A 21,534-nucleotide genomic window follows, 5' to 3' on the forward strand; every position below is an offset into this window, starting at 1 on the left:
GAACCAAATACATTTAATGGTCTTGTCAAGAAATAATCCCTTTTGAGATGCAGATTTTTTGACAGACTGCTTCGTTAGTGAAGCAGGCGAAGCTCCCGGGAATGGCAATCTTTCTTGCTTTACACGATACCCCTTAGTTAGTAAAGAAACTTAATACTTTTAAATTGAAAACATAATCTGTACGGTATCATCTTCTTTTGTGTTTCTAGCATCCTTTATACATCTATATCTCCTGCTTGCAAATTCGATTAATTATAGGCTATGTGGTGCTAAGCCTAGCTTGCAGTATAATCCTGGTGCAATCAATCAACACATTAGATATCCTGGGGCGTATATTAATAGCCGTAGCTTGTTATAACATTGGAATGGCGAGAAGCGAAGCGTAAGGGCTTATGGGATTCAGCTCGACGTGTGGTACATGGTGGAGTGTGGTGTATTGTGAAGGGTCTATAGGTGCAAATTGATTACTGGAGGTCGGATCGCAATATTGTTAGTGTACAATATGTCTGGCGTTAGCTGATCAACATAATGTTTGTTGTTGATGGTAGAGCTGAATTTACTGGTAGATTTGTTAATTGAGTGTGTAGTTTCAAAAAGAGCCTGGACTGGTACTATTTTAGTATCAGAAAAACATTAATTTTAGATATTAAGATGCCACGAATTAAAAATATAAAACGCAAAAATACCACGAACAGAAACTAAATTACAGTTTTCAATTTTAAATTCAAACAGATGCAAAGAAAAATCTCACAAATGCTGAATGGTAGAAATAGAAAAGCTATTTTGCCACTTAAATAAACTGCTTGAACTACATTCGCCCATTTTTCCACTCGAATTCTAACCAAAACAAGTAATATTGAAGTATGAAAGCCTTTGGATAGCAAACAACTTGAAATATTCTTCAGTAAATATGGAATGTGAAAGGTATTGAGGGATAGCGCAGGGTGCTATTCCGGGACCGCGTGGCGCGCGTGCATTCATACTTCGCGAGAGACTCGCCGCTATCGACCTCCATTCCGGCGCATTGAGAGACAGAGCATTCATTGCGATAGAAAATGTGCTAGAAATAGACATTATTGCGATAAAGATTATTGAGGATGTTCATTAAAAGAATTGTTAATGGATTTAAGAAAAGGTTTTATTATTTTCATTTGTTGGAGTGAAATGGTTTGTTAACATGTATTTGTTATATAGACTAAGGCTAAAACCACCATACATACAGCTAAAGAGTTTCTTAAATGTGCCGTTAGATTTTTAAGAGGGACTTTTAACATCAACATCATTGCAAGTAAACTCAACTACAGCACAAAAATATGGTGTACTTTTCAGTTAGAAACTCACATTAGGTACTTGTAAAACTACAAAGCCACGCGAATGTCACTTACTCATTTACAGGGCTCCTCTATTTACCTTGTCTAAGCTAATTAGGACACAGGACTTTAACTTGAGTCCTTATTTTCAGCGCAATAAGAAAAACTAGTATTTATTATTTAAAAAACTAGTATCCTTTTATGCATTTTCATTTAAAACCTAGTCATAATATTATATTGCCCTTATTTTTTAAGGGTAGCTACCCTTTATGTCATTATTTCTGAAATGAATAAAAAATTTAGAAGCACTTTCAGAAAAATAATTTTCAAAGCTCAGACTAATTTAAAGTTAATGTCGGTCGGTCCTTTTACACAGTCATTTATTATTATATGTGTAGTAAGATTCAAGTACTTACTCTTTTACATTGAAATAATATTTATTTTACATTTTCTAAAGCAGGACATCTAGTATAATAGGGGCTACAGATTGCTCGAAACAAATTTTATAAAGAAACCACACATTAATAAATTATCCTAATAATAAAATATCACTTAAACTAAATAGTTCATAATACACTAGTAAATCAACTAATTCTCCCTTAGATTCCATTAATAAACCTTGAAGATGCCGAGTGAATGGTAGGTAAACTAATGGAATGCTGGAACCTGACACTGGAGGTCGAGTGGACCGAGGTATTTCATACCAGCTATTGTGCTAACCCAACTAAGTGTAGTGATAGGCATTGTATAAGTACTCAGTAGTGTGACTGTGAATTTAAAAATTTTGATAGTTGGAAAATTATTAGAGTTTAGATTTTGGAAGACTAATGTTATAGGGTCGTAATACTGATCATCAGGTTTATGATAAATCACATTACAGCTTTTTGGATAACATAAATCTGACTCCACCCGCTGAGAAACACAAAGTTGACTTTACCCGCTGAGGATGTTTCGAATCCTGATATAAAAATATTCAATCCCTTACCTTGAAACACTTTCCAAGGACATCATAATATCTCGAATAATTTATTGGTTTATATCAAACAAACCTTCATAATACTACTAGCATTGATATCATAACACTCTACCTTTTGACGGATCAGAATAAAGCAATAACTGAACTACAAATCAGTTGTTGAAGCGAAACACCCCTCGTACCTTTGTTAACTGATTCAAAGGCTACGTCTGCGACACTCGTAGCTGCCATCTCAAGCAGATGAAGTACTAAACTGCCGTGAAATGGAACAACATACAATGGTGAAGACAATGTGGACTTTGTATCAAAAGAAATAGGTCTGAATTTTGTTTGGTAGGATGGGATATTTGTTAATTTCTAAAAGAGTTTTAATTTTCTCAATGATTCTTAAAATTCTGTATCTTCTCGAGGGATACATATTTTTAGCAATAACACAGTGAAACTCATATTGATCTATTATATAAAAATAAGTCGGGTTTTCCATCCTGACTCTATAACTCGAGAACGCACGAACCGATTTCAAGAGAAAAGCATTAAAACAGGAAATATCATTGGTGGCGAAACGGAGTTCGCCGGGTTTGCTAGTATCTTATACAATTTCATTTCTTGTAACATTCCATTTGATATACGTCGAAATCTATTTGAATTCGATTGAATTTTACCGAGAATCTTACTTTTAAATCGCAGCCGCAGTACCTGAGAGTAGTGAAATGAAGAAAATGAAATATTCAATAAAAGTTTCAACTCGAGTGCGACAGACAGTAATAATTCCTATCCATTATAATACAGAGGCGCAGTACACAGGTTCATTCCTTGTTGAATATAATTTCACATAGCTTAATGGAGTGGGAATCTCACAGAATGTCGAACGACATACCTTAATCCTGCTGGCGTTTGATTCAGCCCCTTTGTAGGTGGGTAGAGGTTTGGTATGCACGATCTAGACAATTTGATTTATGTTAGGTACCTACCTATTCTGTCGTATGATGAAATTTCTCGTTGGTACTTTATAGTGTCTATTTAGATAATAGGGGCTTATAATACTAGTGGATGGTGAGTGTCAAACGCATCAACGAAGATTCACGTTCCAATGACATTTTTTTTCAATCAAAAGTAACACGGAGACAATACAATTAAAACATGTATTTTCTGGTTATTATTGAAGTAAAACAAATACAACTCAGCCGTAACAGTTACACAATTGATAACTTATCAGAGATAGTGGAGAGGTGACGTCACGGCCGTAGCAATTCGCTCTTAAACTCACGTCGAACTGAGGACGAACTCACTGGAGTTCTTTTTATACTCGCTAACTTGCCTGGGACAAGCACTGGTGATAATGGACCACAACTATGTACTTGAGACATCGACTATCCTTAGGTTGTAAGAAACACAAACTCTGACAAAGAATTTCCCTCCTTAGTGGTTTCGCACTAGGAAACTCGAAGCGAATCGCTTACTGCGAGTGGGTGGAACATCCACATCCATGGTTTTGCCATTAATGTCTGGTAGTTTGAGCTCCATTCGCGTGGAATATAGATTCCACGATAGTATGTAGGAATATTTTTACGGGCGGTTTTCGCTCGAACTCACCCACCGCACCGCGCGCCGTTGGGAATATTGAACTCGAAAAATGTAAAATTTTACTAATTTTGTGTGCTTACACGTGTATCGAAATGTATTTTTTCATAAAATATGAATTTACATAGAATATTATTCTGATATTTTTGAAACACTAAATTATTTTGTAGAATTTACTCTTTCACTCATTTTAATTCATAGTTTAAGCAATCGATTGTTACTTATTCTAAAAGCTAAAGAGTTCAATTTCCCATATTTAAATACAAAATGTTTCAATCTAGTTACAATTAAGTACTAGGACTGTCGTTCGAGTCTCAAGTGTCAGTTTACTTTGCCCGGAGCCCTATTATCACAACAAGTCACTCTGTTCAATGACTTTCTACTTGGTATTTGAAGTAGAAACAAACAACTTAAGAATTCCTTTGAATTTAAAACAATTTATGTTGAACTTTACTTTGTAATTTTATAGCAAAACAATGCGATTGTTGTTGTTCAAAGAGTTTGGTATTGTTTTATCCAATGCATTTGTTTTGTCTAATTGGAGGTTTGAATTGATATCATAATCCTCATCGTACCTACTAGACTTCAATATAATTAAAGTACTTGTAACCTGTCTATGTATTATTTTGGGAGGTACAACCATTTATCATACATTTCTTCTTTTTTTGCAAGTTACGTAAAGATAGAGTTACTGCTGTCAAAAACATTTAATGGTTACATAACTGTCATCATTAGATGAAACTGAAAATATTGAAATTTTTCGGTAGTCGTAGTAACAAAACACACAATACGATAACAAACTCGTAGAAAATTAGAAAGAAAGAAAATCAGTTTATTTGCACCGTTATAAAATAATGCAGGCAAAAGTAAATACTTAAATAAGCAATACGGCGCAAAAAGACCAGTACTCAGCCAGTGCACGACAGCTCGAGTCGCGGCACTTTCAACACAAGCCAGACACTCACACTTATTCAGCCACATCTATCCTAGGCAACAGTGGGACGCTGAATAAATGATGAGTCAAAGTACCTGTTGTACCTCCGCAGTGGATAATTCATCAACATGTCCACCTCCTAATCTCGTCAGTCTCCTGTTCAACGCGGTGAACAATACAATGGTCATTGCTAATCTCCGGGCTTTGCGCGGTCGTGTGTCCACTGTTCACTGTTCGGCTGGTCTCGGAAAATCTCGGTTACGCTCGGAATCGCTCGGAAATTTTAGAGACGGATTGGTAATCTAATGAGTGCGGTCTTTGGCTATTTCGTTTAGGGATGAAAATTAACTGCTGATTTTAATTGGATATTTGTTGTAATTAGGTTGCAGTTAGCTGATACGTACGGAAAATATTGATTTTGCTATAAACAAATTTTGATCCCTACAAGACTATTTTTGACAAACCTTATTATAGCTAGAAACAAAGCAAACATACAAACATTTGTACATTGTTAGTATCACAATAATATTGATCAGTCATCGATCAGAACAGTGCAATATTGTCCCCAATATCACCCTCATATAAAACCCCAAAGTCAAATATAAAACTGCATTATAAAGTATAATGACAAAGGTTCCCAGGTACCTAAATGCAGCCTGTCATTGCCAACCCATTGGATAGGAAATAGACAGGCGCTCCGGAATCGTCCCGTATCCGTCCCGTGACGGCTCCGTGGCTGCTGCCGTACAAACTGAACATTATTTCCTATTGGCCTGTTTGTGGATACTCCATGAAAGCTGTTTCAAAGGAAATCGAGGCCGGATATTGGGATTTGTTGAATGATTTTTACTATTGAAAATGTTTGTTATTTTAAAAATCTTAGGTATATGCTCGCCTTACGAATCGTTCTGGTCGAATGACCGAGGAACGAGATTTGGGTTTAAATGCTCATAACATATTTATTTTTGATCGAAACACTTCAGAATTCTAACTATTTGGACAACATCTGTAAAGTAAACAAGAACGTTTAGTGCCTTTTCATACGCCCGGGTACCTGACACCCGAACTCACAGTGATGTATGGGAAACTCACAAGCTTTCAAATGCACCGGCACGGCAATACTTTAAGAGTTTAAGGTATTTAGCAACCGGTAGCAGTTATTGTAGTATCGCAAACGTGTTTGAATTGCTATTTAGAAGTATAATCAGAAGTTGGTAAGGTATTCGTCGAGGGAGGCATCGCTGGTAAGTACAAATCGACACTTTTAATTTATCTGAGTTTATAACCATGAGCTAACCAATTTTGACTAACAGGTCACTGACATATTTCTGACTACAGACATTTTTTTTCTATTCACAGCATTAGAATTTATTAGAAGTGCTAGAAGTAATGCCTTTAACCAATTTGCACCGTTGGTACTTTCTGCACCAATACTAAAACTGTTAGAAGGAGCATGATTAGTGATTTTCCAAGGTATTATGAGTCGTCTCCTCAAGGAGGTCTTGGTTTTTGCTGCCGAGCTTCTTAGTCTGCAAGTTTCTTTTGTTCCATTTCTTTATCATTCTTAACCTAGGATTTTGTTTGTAGTTTCTTTTTGAATATTTGTATTTTCTTTTTCTCTATGTCATGGTTGCAATATTATGTTCTTCAAAAATATCAACTTTATTCTTTTGTCCGTCAGGTTATCCTCTTATACTTTATCTCATGTTCTGCTTTTTATCCGTTTGGGAATATTTTTGAGGTAAAAAATATCTTCATTTATTTTGGAGTCTGAATTTTTGTCACTTATGGGTTTTAATTTTCTGTCGTATTGGTTCGAAATTGGTAAGTAGGTATTGTAGTTTTGGTTTGTTTTTGGAAGTAATTACTTAGAATTGTATTGCAAACAAAATTCAGAGGGTGTTTTGGAGTAGAAGAACCGCGCGGTGAGTACACTGCTATATGCAGTATTCCATTAGCATGCATGACCCGGGAGTTTAAGTTCTTGTGCTTGCTTGCTTGCTTGTAGCTTGATTTATGTTGCAAACCTACACTAAGACACACTAAGTTGATGAAGGGCAAAGTACGAGACATGAGTTTCCTAAGCTTAAACTAAGCTGGGAGTATCAGTTCAGTTTGTAGTCGATCATTACACGTAAATGTTAAGTGTACTTTTTATTGAGGGGCATAATCATGCAATGACTTCTCCCGCCTTGGGCGAGGCGGGAGGGAGTTTCAGACTCTAATTGTGTAAAAGCATGAATGTATATTTGGGCATGATTATTGTTAACTCCAAAACTCGATGGTTCTATACCATATTCTGGCCTGGCCACAGTTTTGGCGGTACCGGTGCAACGCATGACGTTTGTCGCCCACCGCAGTTTGCGCTGCTCGTACTGCCATGGTTTACTGTGGTCAGCGGTTAATGAACACGTGACGAACTAATTAATATTACTAATATTACTACTAGAAGTATAGTTTAATATTTTTTCTGCTCTTTCATACTCAAAAGGCTTTACTAACAAATTACTTAGCAACAATGATAAAGGATTCAATTCGGGTGGTGAGCAAATAAAATTAAGAAATTATATATTTTGTTATTTTGTTTCAGATGTCGCCAGATTCTGAAGAGTGGATAAATTTAATGGAGGTATCAAAAATGTTTTTTAAGAAATGGATATTTCTTCATTTAGTGGGGAGTATCACTTAAAAACATGTAGCAATTGATGATCGATAATTTGGTTTTGGAAAGAAATATTACAATAGCGTTGGTTGACGCATATGATATAGCTGTTTCATTTTATCCCCATATCAGATTTTATTCTTGTGTTTTGATTCACTATAGGTACATGATATACTAGGTGAAAAATTTTTAGATTTGATTCGTAATGTAGAATCACCTAGGAATTTCTGAAAGGTTCATTTTGATGATTTAGAAACTACAAATTATTTACATGATGAGTCCCTAATGTTTGGTCATTCTTTGTTTCAGGTAAAGTGGAATTTATTTTATGGATCAACACCTTTCTATCTTTATAAGATTAGTTGATAATTATAATGGTCACTTTAAACAAAGGGAAGTCCGGTAAGTAATAGCAATAAGATAATTATTGTGATTTTTAACAACTGAAGAGAAAAAATACGTTTTCATTTTTTTTACTAGTAATATCATGAATTCTGGAATGGAGTCTGGTATTTAGCAAATAGCCTGCACTACTACAAAGTAATTATTAAAGAAAGTGGGTCTACATATTTATATTTATCCCCCTTTAGGTAATAAAAGAGTAAATTAATAATATAATAGGAAACTGAATAATAAAATATTCATAACATTTTGTCAATCTAGACACACGGCAGTGTGTCCGCCAAGTTCTAGCAAAAAAACCGACACACCGGCCGTGGGTTATATTACACGAACCATTTCGACCCACCTATAACTCAAAATCTATTTTATCTACGCATATGAAATTTCTAGTATCTGTCGAGATCTACTTACTTATCTAAAATGCAAAATTTCATTAATGTACCTATTGTAGGTCTTGAGATATTGACGTCAGAAAATCGCTATTTTTACTATACACTCACTGACTGACTGACTGACTCACTCATCAAAAACCTAGACCACTTCCAATGGTCGTATTGACTTGAAACTTGGCAAGTTTTAATAGAAAATTATATACTCATTGCGTTTAGTAGGTTTATAACAAAGTGTGTGAAAACTTGCCAACTTGTTATATCATTTTTAACTGAGGTCTGTGTATGGAACTTGGTACTTATTTAAATCTCACTTCTTTTATAGGCGAAGCATTCCAATATTATCGAACTTGGCAGCCTTTCACATTTATGTTTTGGGTGGGATGTATTTTAAGCTTTACTCTTTTGTAATACAGTGGAAAATCCATTGAACAGGTACATATTGCAACCTGCGTTTAAAATGATAATAAAGACTTTGTGCACCGCGCACATCCCATCACGAATACATTACGGATTTCATGAAAATTTAAAGTCAACATTAAATTATTGTCCCTACACACAATACAAACGAAGTTATTAACAAAATTAATAATATGGTTTCCTGTAAATAATTTGTTTCACGCCATAATCCCATATAATTAACTGCATCGCAAATTAGCTCAGTAATATACAAACAAGAACAATAACCATGTACCTATAGGGGATTGTTGTTAACGTAATTGAATTCGGTTTTAATAATGCTTTTGACTAATATTTTGCAAAGTCAACGTGTTTCATGAAGCGCGTACATCTCTTCTCTCTAATGAACTGGGGATCGAGAGATACCCTTGGTCACTAGCCTATCCTACATTTTAAGCATTTTTTTAGTAAAGGTAGGTGATCTTGACGCCATGTTACTTAATTTTCACCCATCTATAAGGGAGACCTAACAGTACAAGTAAGGTTATTTAGGTACTTCCTGCTCGCCAAGCATCTTTTAGTTAAGATATATTTAGTAAGTGGCGGTTTCCCGGTGGTTTAAGACGCTCGTTTCTTATGCATGAGAGTGCGAGTGCAAAACCTACTAACAGCAAGTACCAATGTGACTTTTTCCAAGTTATATGTACTTTCTTAAATATTTTAGACACCACTGAAAAACTGCGAAGGAAAACATCGTGAGGAAACCTAGGCTTTTATAATTTATAATTATAAGTTTAAAATCGCCAACCCGCATTGAGCAAGCGTGGTGATTTATGGTCAAACCTTCTCCGTGTGAGAAGAGGCCGTCGGTCAGCAGTGGCCATTTATAGTCTGATGATGTATGTTACATAAATACGATAACATGCAAATCGTCACTTGCTATTAAAATGAGACTGCACATACGTTGTAACACAGCTCGCCTTACGATATAATATTTTCAACAACCGAATAGTTTTCGTTCGTACGTCAACAATAATAAACTGTTTTACAGCAGACATAAAACGAAATGCAGTATTTCTTCGATTAGTTGTTATTTATTTTTGGAGGAAAATGCTCGTGTCGCTCTCTCTTGTTCTATGTGAGTTTGCGTTATAATTTGTTAAGTGACTACAACATTGTGATGTTTGTGTAAACAGAAACAGTTGTTTCCACAATTTATGTTTAGAATCAAACAATACGCTACAAGTCTCTGCGTAACGTTTCAATGTATAACAGTGTTAGAAAATGCTCGCAGAATTTTCCTTTTACTCTGATATTGTTCTGAAAATAAGACGCAGGCTCTTTTAAGACCTCGACGTCTTCTAGTTATATTTCTAACCAAACAACGTCAAAGGACATTTGTACTGAATTTTCCGAAACCAGTCTCATTATAGGAGAAAAATATTTGAACCATCTTTTTAAAGCGGAATGTTGACTGTAAAATATAAAGTGCATTTTATGAGTGTCGTGTTACATGAGTCATTCCTCTCCCGATCGTTAGCGTTGGGGTGCCATTAAAATTGCAAGTCAGCGCAGAGGGGATCGATGACATAGCTTCGAATATTGTGTATCAAGTCTCCCACTATAAACCATCTGCATTTGATCTAGGGTTACGGACATTAAAAAAATAACCATCAACTAAAAAAAACTGATAATGCTATTAAATCCTCGTTAAGTCTGACCCTGGTTTTTATGATTACTTCCTATTGTAATGTCTTCGGTCTTTCCTTTTCTCTTTCTCTCATCGCATTAAATTTAAATTTCCCATACAGATACACTTTGTGGCGCAGCTAGAGGAGATATAGACTCATTATACTATCAAATGGTATCTTCGGAAGTACCTCCAAATGTACAGGACCCGCTAAACTATGACAACTACACAGACACATTCGATACTCCGGCAAAAAACGATTCTTTACTATTTGATACATTCGTCAGTGTACTAACAGAAGTGTCCACAGAACAATTGAGGAATGTGAAAAGCAACATCATGAATAACTACGATCTACACCGCGCGGATGTCGCAGACATTAAACGAGCATTCATCAACATCGAAGACAAATACACAGACATCATTAACGGAAAACTGAAAACTATGTTAGATGGAAAACCAATAAACATTACCGACCATTTTATGATAGATTTTATGGATGTTTCGAATTACATATTGGAAAAGGTATTAAGGTATCACATAAAAAATGTCAAGGGGAAAATTATGACGCAGACGAAATGGTACAGGCAAACTTTGAAAGAGAAGATCGTTCGGCAACAGACGAAAATATCGTTTAATTACATAGAGAACAGTATCTGCGATACCCTGCAGGTGTGCCGAGACAGGTACTACTACAGCGACTACTTGACGGATTGGTTGCGGACCTTGATGAACGTGTCGCCTCGGGATCTGAAGCGATTTTTTGTGCCGATCACAGAAGTATTGGAGACTCACAAGTATTTCATAAAATCCAATATAAAATTCCGACAAACAATAAAGTACATAATAAATGCCGAAACGATTGTGAAGAGAGATACACTGGACTTCCTGGACGAAGTGTTGACGAATCCTGACATCGTGTTGAAGCAAGCTCCGAATGATTTGAAGCCGAGCGTGACGCTTCTGCGAGAGTTGTTCAGTCTCATTGACGGCGCGTATGACGTAAACGATCAGAATATAGAACAGTTAGAAAACATAACAGAAATGTTAAGAGATTGGATCGAAGGGAAGAGTTTCGATGTTCACAGAGTTCTCAACGCTATAGTAGAGAACATTAGAGTCAATTTAAAAGTATGGCCGCTAGACATTCAGAGTAAAATCTACTACGTGTGGTCTGAAATCATAGTGCTATGAATAAATGTTTTAGTTAGTTTTTCTATGAGTTATAAGAATTTTATAGTAAACATAAAATTTCATGGTTGATTGTTTCCGGAGGTTTGAACATGAATCTTGAAGAAATTCGTGAGTGCGAGAGTATTTATTCTGTTGTATTAACGACTGTAAGTCAAGTGGTATAAAGTGCATAATCGAGTTTAATCTCATTCGGTACAATGAAATCTGTTACAAACTATTGTGCTAATGTTAATTACATTGCAGATTAATTTGGCAAAGTTGTATAATTGCTCCCATTACGATAAAAATATTCTATAGACAGTTAGACTTAAAAATACCAATCTATATTAATATCGTACTAAGCAAACCAGGGGCCTTAGTAGTAAAGCGCTGACCGTGCTCTTGCTTCGTTTTCGTTCAACGTAAAGCAAACTCGTACTAAGGGTACAGGTAAAGGATTTCCCAAATAAGTATTATACAGTTGGTAGCAAACTTTCGTAACATTTACTGACAGTTTCTACCTAAACCTCAGAATGATTCACGTCCTGCTGAGGACCGAATTGTTGAGAAATTCTCTGAATCAGCAACAGCTGTTTTTATCCTTAGACTTAAGACTTTCCTTAAATTTGTAGGCGTTCAAAAAGAAATTCCGATAAACATTTCTATGAATTCTATAAAAATTGGTAATTTGTAACCTCCCACGATATTTTTGATTACCTTTTTTAGTTGGAAAACGGTTAGACAAAACAGATTAGAGAAATAACTTAAGAAAGATGGCTGAGCGAAGACTTAACGTGTAAAAATAGCTTCAATTAGATTTCTAAAGCTAAATCCAGATTACAAGCAAAAAGCGAAATTGTTAACACCTACACAGTTTTAAGTTTTCAATAAATAATCATTTTAGAAAACACTATTATAATCCCACAAAACAAAAACGAGAGTAAATTACAAAATTACAAGTCTGTTTCACGTTAACGCGATCAACACGTTTATTACGTGCAGCACTCTGATTGGCCACCTCCAATTAACCAACCAATCAGAGTGTTGAATGCAATACAATTTCGGTGTCGATCGCGTTAACGTAAAAAAAAAAATTCTAAAGTATTAACATCGCATCGCAAGTTTAAAGTAAACGCTTGAAGCATAAAAACACGTGCAAGCGTTGTTTTAAATAGAAACATTTTCCCATAATATTGCAGGAAAACAATGGCCGATCTCACCGCTGCAGTTTTAGTTTACACGCTTCCTTGCAGTTGCTAGTTACCTGAGATAACAGAACAGTTAGCTAGCCAGGCTATGTTGCACATTATGCAAGTTGCTTCTGCAAATAATGGGCGAGTCTACACGAGCGGTATTGTAAAATACAGGCGAGAACAGCTTAGTCTAGGTTTAGCTTCTAGATAAATATACGGAGTTTTAGTACAGGGTAGATTACCGACTCACATAACTTTTTAGCGAAAGGATGAAGTAAAAAAGCTTCAGTTAGTATTTTTATTTGTTCAAAACGGATCTACTTATTATGGCTTTATGACTTTTTTTGCAATACATTATATAATCACAATACCTTTTCAAAACGTACAATACTTTCTGAAACACAAGGAAAAATAAAGCCTAAAATTAAAGCAACAAGAACTACTTTCGCTCTATACTAGACATTTAATGGCCAACTGGACTTGTAGCTCAGTGAGTAACGGGCTTAAACGCTAGGACGTCGGACTATCGTGAGGTCACGGGTTCAAGCACCCCCACTCGTACGAACGTGAACGAACTCTTATCACAAACCTAGTTCATTTGTTTAGGACTTAATAGGAGCACTAGGGCTTAATCAATTATATTGATAGTACAGAATTAATGGGCACTTAGTCGCCCATTAATTCTAAGCTTCAGGTTTTGTTTGTTAGTGTTAAGTCCTGTCCTATCCAAATATTGGGAGTGAGTTTAAGTATTAACTAGTATGTGTTTACCATCACGAGCCTTCTCAAAAATCTTACTTTTATAAAAAAACAAAGAAATAACTCATCCCTTTTAAACCGAATTAAATGATTGTAAGGCTCGATTTTACGAAATTCTCAAAGATTTAATCGACTAGCGGACGCAACCAGCGTCGATCTATCGTGCGTTTTATCTTTACCTTATTGTACTATTTTGTTCAGGACCTCTGAACACTTTTACTACAGTTTCTACGATTTTTTTTAACTCCTGGTATATTCAAGTAATGTTGTAGTACACCGAAATATTGTTTACTAACTTTACCCGACGGTTCACTAATTACTAAAATCGTCAGAAAAACATCAAAATTCCCATAGTAGTAACATGACCTCTGTTGGAATGCGATGTGTTTGTGGGTGAATAATAATATCCTCGAAATGTTTTCCATAGCCTAATTAAGGGAAACTAATTGTTTCGTCACAGATTCACACTCGATCTCGATGTAAATAGTCATATAAAGTTTACAAGGAAATATGGAAAACAAATTATGAAACATATTTATTTAGTTATTTAAACTTCTTCACACAATTGACAGTGAATGACGGACTTAATGCCTTAAGGTATTCTCTGACAGTCAACCATAGGGTAGAACAGAGAAATATACCAGTTGGTGCGAAGACAGAACCTAAGCACATATCGTGTAAAGGTAGTAATTAGCATTTTTTTTAACAAACGGCTGCATTGCTATTGTTTCCTTTCTCGAATGCACACTCCATAATAACATCATTTCCATAAGGTCTTTCTATAAACTTTTCATAATTAATTACCTTAAAAGATCGACACTTCTAACATGTCCTAACCTCACATCAAAAAACACACATTATCACAAAACCTTAACCTTAGAACAGACTTCGACCGGCTTTTACGTGAAAACCTTCAATTTGAATGAATGGTATTGAAAGCTGGGAGTGAACGGCCTAGACTGACCTAATTACTGGCTGTCCTTCGGCGGGTTCAGTGCAGGTGCGACAACCTTCGCAGCGTACCACGTGTAGTCTAGCCAATTACTTTTTTACGTTCACGAGTAGGGGTATTAAAGTGTAGCTCTTTTTGTTGAAGAGAAATTGGGATTGGGATTAGGATTTTGTTTTGTGTCGTTTTTGTAGATATTTTTACGTATTTACTTATCACGCTGAATGATTTGTGGTACCGTTTAGTTAGGTGTCATGCTGAACGATTTTTGGATGATATAGTACAGAGTTGTTCCGTGCAGGAGCGAAACCTACATGTCTTATGGGCAGTCTTCTAGTCACTGCGCGGCATTCAATTCATACTTGTTACTTTCTTGGTTTGTCAAGATCGAGTCTCATTGTAATTTATTCCCTAATAGATTGAAACAATTGTTGAATTTATTGTCTATCCAAAAATTTTAGGTCAAAGAACAATTATCGTTTTCTCAATTATTTCCAAAAGGACCGCAGTTACACTGCCAACTAACTCAGTACTACCAAAACCATTTTCCCAATACTTCTCCATCTTTCAACAAACTCCCAAACACTTGCCTTCCTGACTAACCAATAAACTTCGTCATTGAAAACTAAAATAGACACTATTCACACAAAGTTATAGCTTGCCCTTTGACTGCTCAAACATTTTCAGCTTTAACTTCGATATTTTACAGTTCAAACTCGCGTGGTACGTCATCTCCAGTCAAATCACGTTCGACGCATACAATAGCTAGCCATTTGTACGTATGTACCTGTGTGGAATGTGTTCCATACGTCCATTGTATGATATGATTCAGGCTACTTGTATGTAATTGCTATGATAACTATGATTATGAATTTACGATTGTTGTGGCGTGTCGTTGCCCTCTTGCTAAAGTTTTGATGTGTCAACAGATTAGCATAGTTTGGTTTGTGTACTACGATTAATAATTGTTGGGTAGTGTTTAAGTCGCAGTTGTGGTAAAATCAGTAATATGAATTATTCTTGTATATAAAGTTAAGTATTCGAATATGACTTGACAATCGTTACTAAACACTCCTCATTAAATAAAAAATAAAAAAAATAGAACAACCACTTATCCCCAACCAAAATAAGACAGAATTTGCAACATTCACACGAATTTTAGCGTTACTATATTCTATAACTAGTTAGACAAAAATCAATCAAAAAACTTTCACACCTTTTTGCACGTCTAGTCATGAGACTCATACCTCAAAACGTCCAAAAAACTAGAACATTAAACACCAACTAAGCAATTTGACACACAACAACGAAAATCCTCTTAAACTGTGCCAAACGTTCAAATATACAATACAAGAGAACTATTACATTGTTAGCACGGACTCGAGCGTTTCTATATTTAGCAACGAACCACTGGTGTTATGATTGTTACATAAAATGTACACACTTCACATGAAGCTATGCAAAACCAGTATGAATTGACCGTTGAATGTGCGAACAGACCATATATAAGGAGACCAAGAATAAACTGGTTTTGCATACCTTGATATGGCTCCGAGTCCAACTTCTACAGCTAAATGCAAGACTTGCAAGGGCTATAGTTTTGTTGATGTTCTAGGATTACACTAAAATTACCGCAGAAATAGGAAATGTTTAATTGTAGCTTTCCGACTGGTTTATATGTTTGTTTTGGGTATTAATGTTATAGTTATATGCCTAGCTATTACCATCCATTACCTAATATGATATAGAGTAAACAGTTTCATAGCCATGCTAATTAGACTGACAGGATTTTAAGCGCTGTAAGCGCCACCTGGTGAGTTCAAATAGTACTGTTCCATATCCTATATAAGGAATAATTTCATTAAATAATACAATTTCATTATATAACTTACTAAATAGTTGCTAACCGTCTCCGCAAATGACGTATTCGCCATTCATATATTTTTTTATACAAAAATAACGAACATCTGTTCTTTAGAACATAAAAATAAGTTTGAGGAACTTGTCTTTAAAATATTCTTATATATTATGGTGTAATATAAAAACAAAACCTTATTATAATGAATACTTATAATGTTTTTGCATTCAAACTTGGGCTGCGACATTCCTATATGCTGCGATTACGTCACCAAACATTTGTCTGTTAGGCTATCGACAGACGGCCGATTAATCGCAATTTAGCACGATTATCGTGGATCGTAATCGGCGATTGTTACAATTGCTTCGGGATTGAGTGAGGATTGACATCGATCAAGTTGATTGTTCACTACATTAAGTGATAGTATCTATTGTATGTTGTAGTATCATTACATTAGATTGAATTACTTGTTTCAATTTCAAAAACCAGGTAAGTATCTATTTTTTTTTTGGTTTGTAGGTACATAATTTTATGTAGTGCAACTTGTAACAATCGATTTTTTACAAACTTATTGGACTATTTTAGTTTCGTTTCCAATATTGTACACTAAAACAACTTTACTTTTTTAATCATTAACAAACGTCAAGTCTCAATTGATAAATTCAAATGCTCTAATCGTCATTTTCATAGTATTAGTAGGTGGTAACAAATCGCAAGTGTGCGAGCAACCTAACGTTGTTGGTTTCGTACTACCTATAAAATAATGATATTCATATTCAGTAGTGGCATTGTTACTTGTCTAATAAATTACTGTTTACTAAAATGGCCGAGGATTATTTAATACTAGCCGTTTCCCGCAACTTTGTCCGCGTAGAATAATGACTTCTGATTTTTATTTAAATACTTAAAGTTCCTTCTTAGCACATCAGCTAACTGCCAATAAAAGTCGTCAAAATCAGTTCAGTCATTTCAGAGATTAGCCGGAACAAACAGACAGACAAAAATTAAAAAAAATGTGGTTTGGCCATACTTATGTTATGGATATTCATATGCATACAGTAAAACGCGGTTATTCAATATTACAAACAAACACTCCGACTTTATTTATTAGCTTAGTTATATAGCTATTTATGTACTTGGTATGTAATGTAATGGTAATGATTTTTGACCTTTAAGAGATTTGTATTCACTGAACACTTCTCTCAACCCGCTTGGAATAGCAAAACTTTTTTATCTCAAAACGTGAAATTTCTATCGCTAAACGTCTAATAAATTACGGGTCTAGTTTGTACCGACTGCCTCGTCGGTCGAGTGGTCGCAAGTGGGCCTAACGACTAGAGGGGGTCTCGGGTTCGATTTCTGAGACGGCAAAAACACGACTAGATTTTTTTCAATTTCTCGAAAAATTCTCAGTAGTTGCACGGAGACTGGAATTTGAAATAGGTTTAGTATTACATGGGACTTACAAAGCAAATAGTGAAAAGTGGGTTTAGGTACATTGTAGGTGCTGAGGGTGGCCACTGGTAATAGCATTACGTGCCATAATGTGTACCTTAGCGTACCCCTTTGGGGATAAAAACGCGTGACAATACCAATTGTATTTCGTCTACCAGTCAAAATAATCCTTTATAAAATCCACGATCTCAAGTAAATATATTTATATAAAAGTCACTATAAATAGTTCTAAGCTATTTGCAGTATAGCCTTGAGCAATCCCCGACTACCTACCATTATACACTATGACTAAGAAAATTCTAATCTATACTAATATTATAAAGCTGAAGAGTTTGTTTGATTGTTTGTTTGTTTGTTTGAACGCGCTAATCTCAGGAACTACTGGCCCGATTTGAATAATTCTTTTTGTGTTGAATAGTGCATTTATCGAGGAAGGCTATAGGCTATAAATCAACACGCTACGATCAATAGGAACCGAGCAGAGCGGGTGAAACCGCGCGAAAGTTGCTAGTGCTAATATAAGTCCTAACGTATTATATTGAAATATAATTCATAGCTATCTAATTGGTCGTTTACGGAAACTGCAATTTTATTTAATAGTTACCTATTTCATGTAGGTAAATAACAATTATACATAATGATTATAACATAGACGCAAGCACGTCAACCTACCCCTTTCTGTCTTTATTAGATTTTCAATTTTATTATCTGTATGTATAAAAGTCTTCCATTAAGATATACATATAGAATGACTGACAGACAACCAAGACTACTGGACTTATCGCTTACCATCAGTTGAACCGTCTGTTCGTTAGCCTATTTCATAAAAAAAACCTAAAAAGCTGTAATTTGGCAAATATATATTTCATAAGAAGTGGATGGGAGGATTTCCCATATGTTCCGTTAGGACGGGAAAATGGGAATCACCTATTTATGCCTATAAAGTCGCTGACAGAAGCTATGTTCTTATTAACTCGAAAATCTAATTGAAAAAAAGACAGACTGGAGTAGGTTGACAAAAAAAAATATTTCCGTGTATCTGGCGACGGTACAGCCAAGTTAATTATCATTCAAGTAAAAAAAAATAAGATATTAATACAATACATGCTATTGTTATACTAAAACCTTATTATATTAGGATGGGTCAAATTAAAAGCACCCTTAACCGACGAGCATACATGAAAAGACAGATGACTGTTGATGAAGCGAAAGAGGTATGTAAGATTCGTAGCAATTGGCGTTCCATTGTCTCTGCCTACCCCCATGGCAAACAAGCGTGAGGTTATGTATGTATGTATGCTAAAAAATAACTCCATAACAGTTAAAGGACATAAATAGGACACTATCTTCAGGACCTTGTTAAAGGACAATCTATCTTACGACCCAAGACTTATGATACAAGTTTGTATCTAAGTAATCAATCATGAGAAGTATGACTGAACCCAGCTGTCTAGCCAGTCTCTAATGCCCTGATGAATTACTCTAATTATTGCTTCCAGTCATAACTTTACACCAACTTTTGATAAAGTATCACGCTTATAATATAGTATTATAAATGTGAAAGTTTGTTTGAATGTTTGTTCGTCAATTACGCTAGAACTACCGAACGTATTTTGGTATACTTATAGGCTGACGCTGACGTGAGTGATAGGTATATACAAAGTAGCCAAAGCCGCTGTTAGAAACTAGTTAGAAATATCAATCTGAGTTTCCGAGGACATTGTTAGGATGCAATAAAAATATCATCTGGTGATAGTTTTCCATCGAGTGCGGTAAGGAACTACATAGTATACAGTGACCGTGCAGCAGAACGCTCTCTAATAAATGCTTTTAAACTGTAATCTCAAACCCTGCCAGGCGTGGAGATAATGGCAAAGAGTAGTCTCACTGGGATGATGAATAAAAAATATCAATGTATATAAAACCAAACAAAAGCTGTTATTTATATAGGTAAAGCCAATTACTGAGGATAATGGAATTAATAAAGAACAGTTAATTAAAAGTAAACACCACCAAATGAGTTATGTACGGTATTGTTTTATTTATTTGTATGCTTTTAAATCTTTAAAATTACGCAACGGGTTATTTAATAGATAAATGATTCAAGATGAACTTTATATGTATAATACATGCATAATATAGGTATCACCTCCACCCATGCGAAGCTGGGGCGGGTCGTTAGTGTGATATACGAAAAGAAAGTAGAAATTTAATGTTTTTTCTTTCAAATTACTAAAAAGTACACTCCGATATTAAAACACTTTATAAACAGCAATGAAACATAAACCAACGCAGATATATAAAATAAACTGACATATTTAGGAGCGAATGGCAAGAAACTGTTTAAACGACCGTGAACATGTTGAAATGGTACATACACATACAGTATGTTTATTCAGAACATCAATGGCTACGATGAATACTGTCCGCTCATATGCTACATCTGCTTGCTCCATATGCAAATCTTTGGTCCGCAATGACTCTATCTAGGTTACAAGTACACTGCAATCCCCATATTTTCGCTCATTTTATTTTTATACGGCAACTCCTTGAGCTAAAATGTCACATTTTTTTCGCATATGGTAATACTGTGCGTAAATGTCACTTGGTTTTTGTGTCGTTGAATTGAAAGTGGTGTTGTTGTTGTAATGTGTTTGTTTGTTTTTAAAATTAGTGTATTGGCTGGTTTCTGAGTGCAGATGGGAAGAAAAACCTATCTGACAGTATGAGTACTTCTTTAAAGAAATAATGTATGTTATCGATGGACTATCAACGTTATTCTAGTATTCTAGATTCAGAATCAAATGCAGACATTTTACAGTCAATTAACTACAATACTACATGTGCTGACTTCGACATACCAAATAGAACACGCTTATAGTGAACCCGACAGGAAGGATTAACTCACACATCGATGCACACACGACAATTCCACAACCGATGCAGTTACTGATGTCTGCGTCATTATGATGAGAATATCACCACCACAAGCTCCTTCAAGCCGAGACACGAGAGATTGAAGCCTTAATTAAACCTAACAGTAACACAGCCTCTCGGCATCTTTAAGCTTTGTAGTCTAGAATTAATTAAGCAATAAGTGGTTCCCTTTGAGCAACGTCTAAATGCACAGCGCTATTGGAAATTCCTAGTGCTTCTGTGAGAGGACTACCTTTGATAAAGACGGGCTCAAAGTAATCAGCAGACGGCTAGCACTCGGTGTCGGCTGCGACGAAAATCACTGCTCAAGGAATTTCTTGTTGTTTGAACAACTTGCCACAACGGTCTCGGGCGCTTTGGGAATCGGATTGCGCAGGTTTATTGTCTTCGGTGTTTAGTTTTTTCAATGGTTTTTCATAAAATACACTTTTTTACATTCTAAAATATGTAGGCAAAGTCTCAACATCCATTTCTGTCTAATTGTGTTAAGAATTCCTTGCAATAGGGGGAGCGTCTACTACTAATTATTTCTTTTTTTAATAAATTAATATGATAACAGATTTTACCCTAAACGTATTTTGGCGAGATATTTCTCCCCCTTTCCAAAAACAAGAGGTTAACAGAAAGCTCACTTAATTATAGGTTTTAATATCAAGGGAGTATTAAAAAATGAGGCCGTATTTTTTAATTAAGTTGAGTAGCATATACATAAGATACATGAATTTTTAAGATATCAATTTCAATTTGATGCTATACTGACATACATGGGTTTTTGACTGACAAACTGACTGACGGACAGCGAGGCAATTCTATAATGTTTTATAGACATAACATATTCTATTTGATAATATTAATACATTCATGTAC

The 21,534-nt window shown here is 35.3% G+C and overlaps 2 protein-coding genes across 5 annotated transcripts in view; both read left to right on the top strand.

The window, feature by feature from the left end:
- Positions 1-21,534, top strand: part of LOC118282230 (Krueppel-like factor luna) — a 137,426-nt gene that overhangs the window by 54,039 nt on the left and 61,853 nt on the right. For 2 of the 4 annotated variants that reach the window (XM_035603205.2, XM_035603223.2), the window contains exon 2: positions 7,392-7,430. The exons of the other annotated variants lie outside the window; for them this stretch is intronic. In XM_035603205.2, coding sequence (XP_035459098.2) covers positions 7,392-7,430 — 39 coding nt within the window. The remainder of the gene's footprint in view (positions 1-7,391; positions 7,431-21,534) is intronic. 4 annotated transcript variants of the gene reach the window in all.
- LOC118282221 (uncharacterized) lies at positions 9,526-12,096 on the top strand. The gene is made up of 2 exons (XM_035603192.2): positions 9,526-9,791; positions 10,465-12,096. The coding sequence occupies exons 1-2, from the start codon at positions 9,764-9,766 to the stop codon at positions 11,535-11,537; spliced, it is 1,101 nt and encodes a 366-aa protein (XP_035459085.1). The 5' UTR covers positions 9,526-9,763; the 3' UTR covers positions 11,538-12,096.

Source organism: Spodoptera frugiperda, chromosome 25 (genome assembly GCF_023101765.2).
Source record: "Spodoptera frugiperda isolate SF20-4 chromosome 25, AGI-APGP_CSIRO_Sfru_2.0, whole genome shotgun sequence".
In the NCBI taxonomy this organism is placed as follows: domain Eukaryota; kingdom Metazoa; phylum Arthropoda; class Insecta; order Lepidoptera; family Noctuidae; genus Spodoptera; species Spodoptera frugiperda.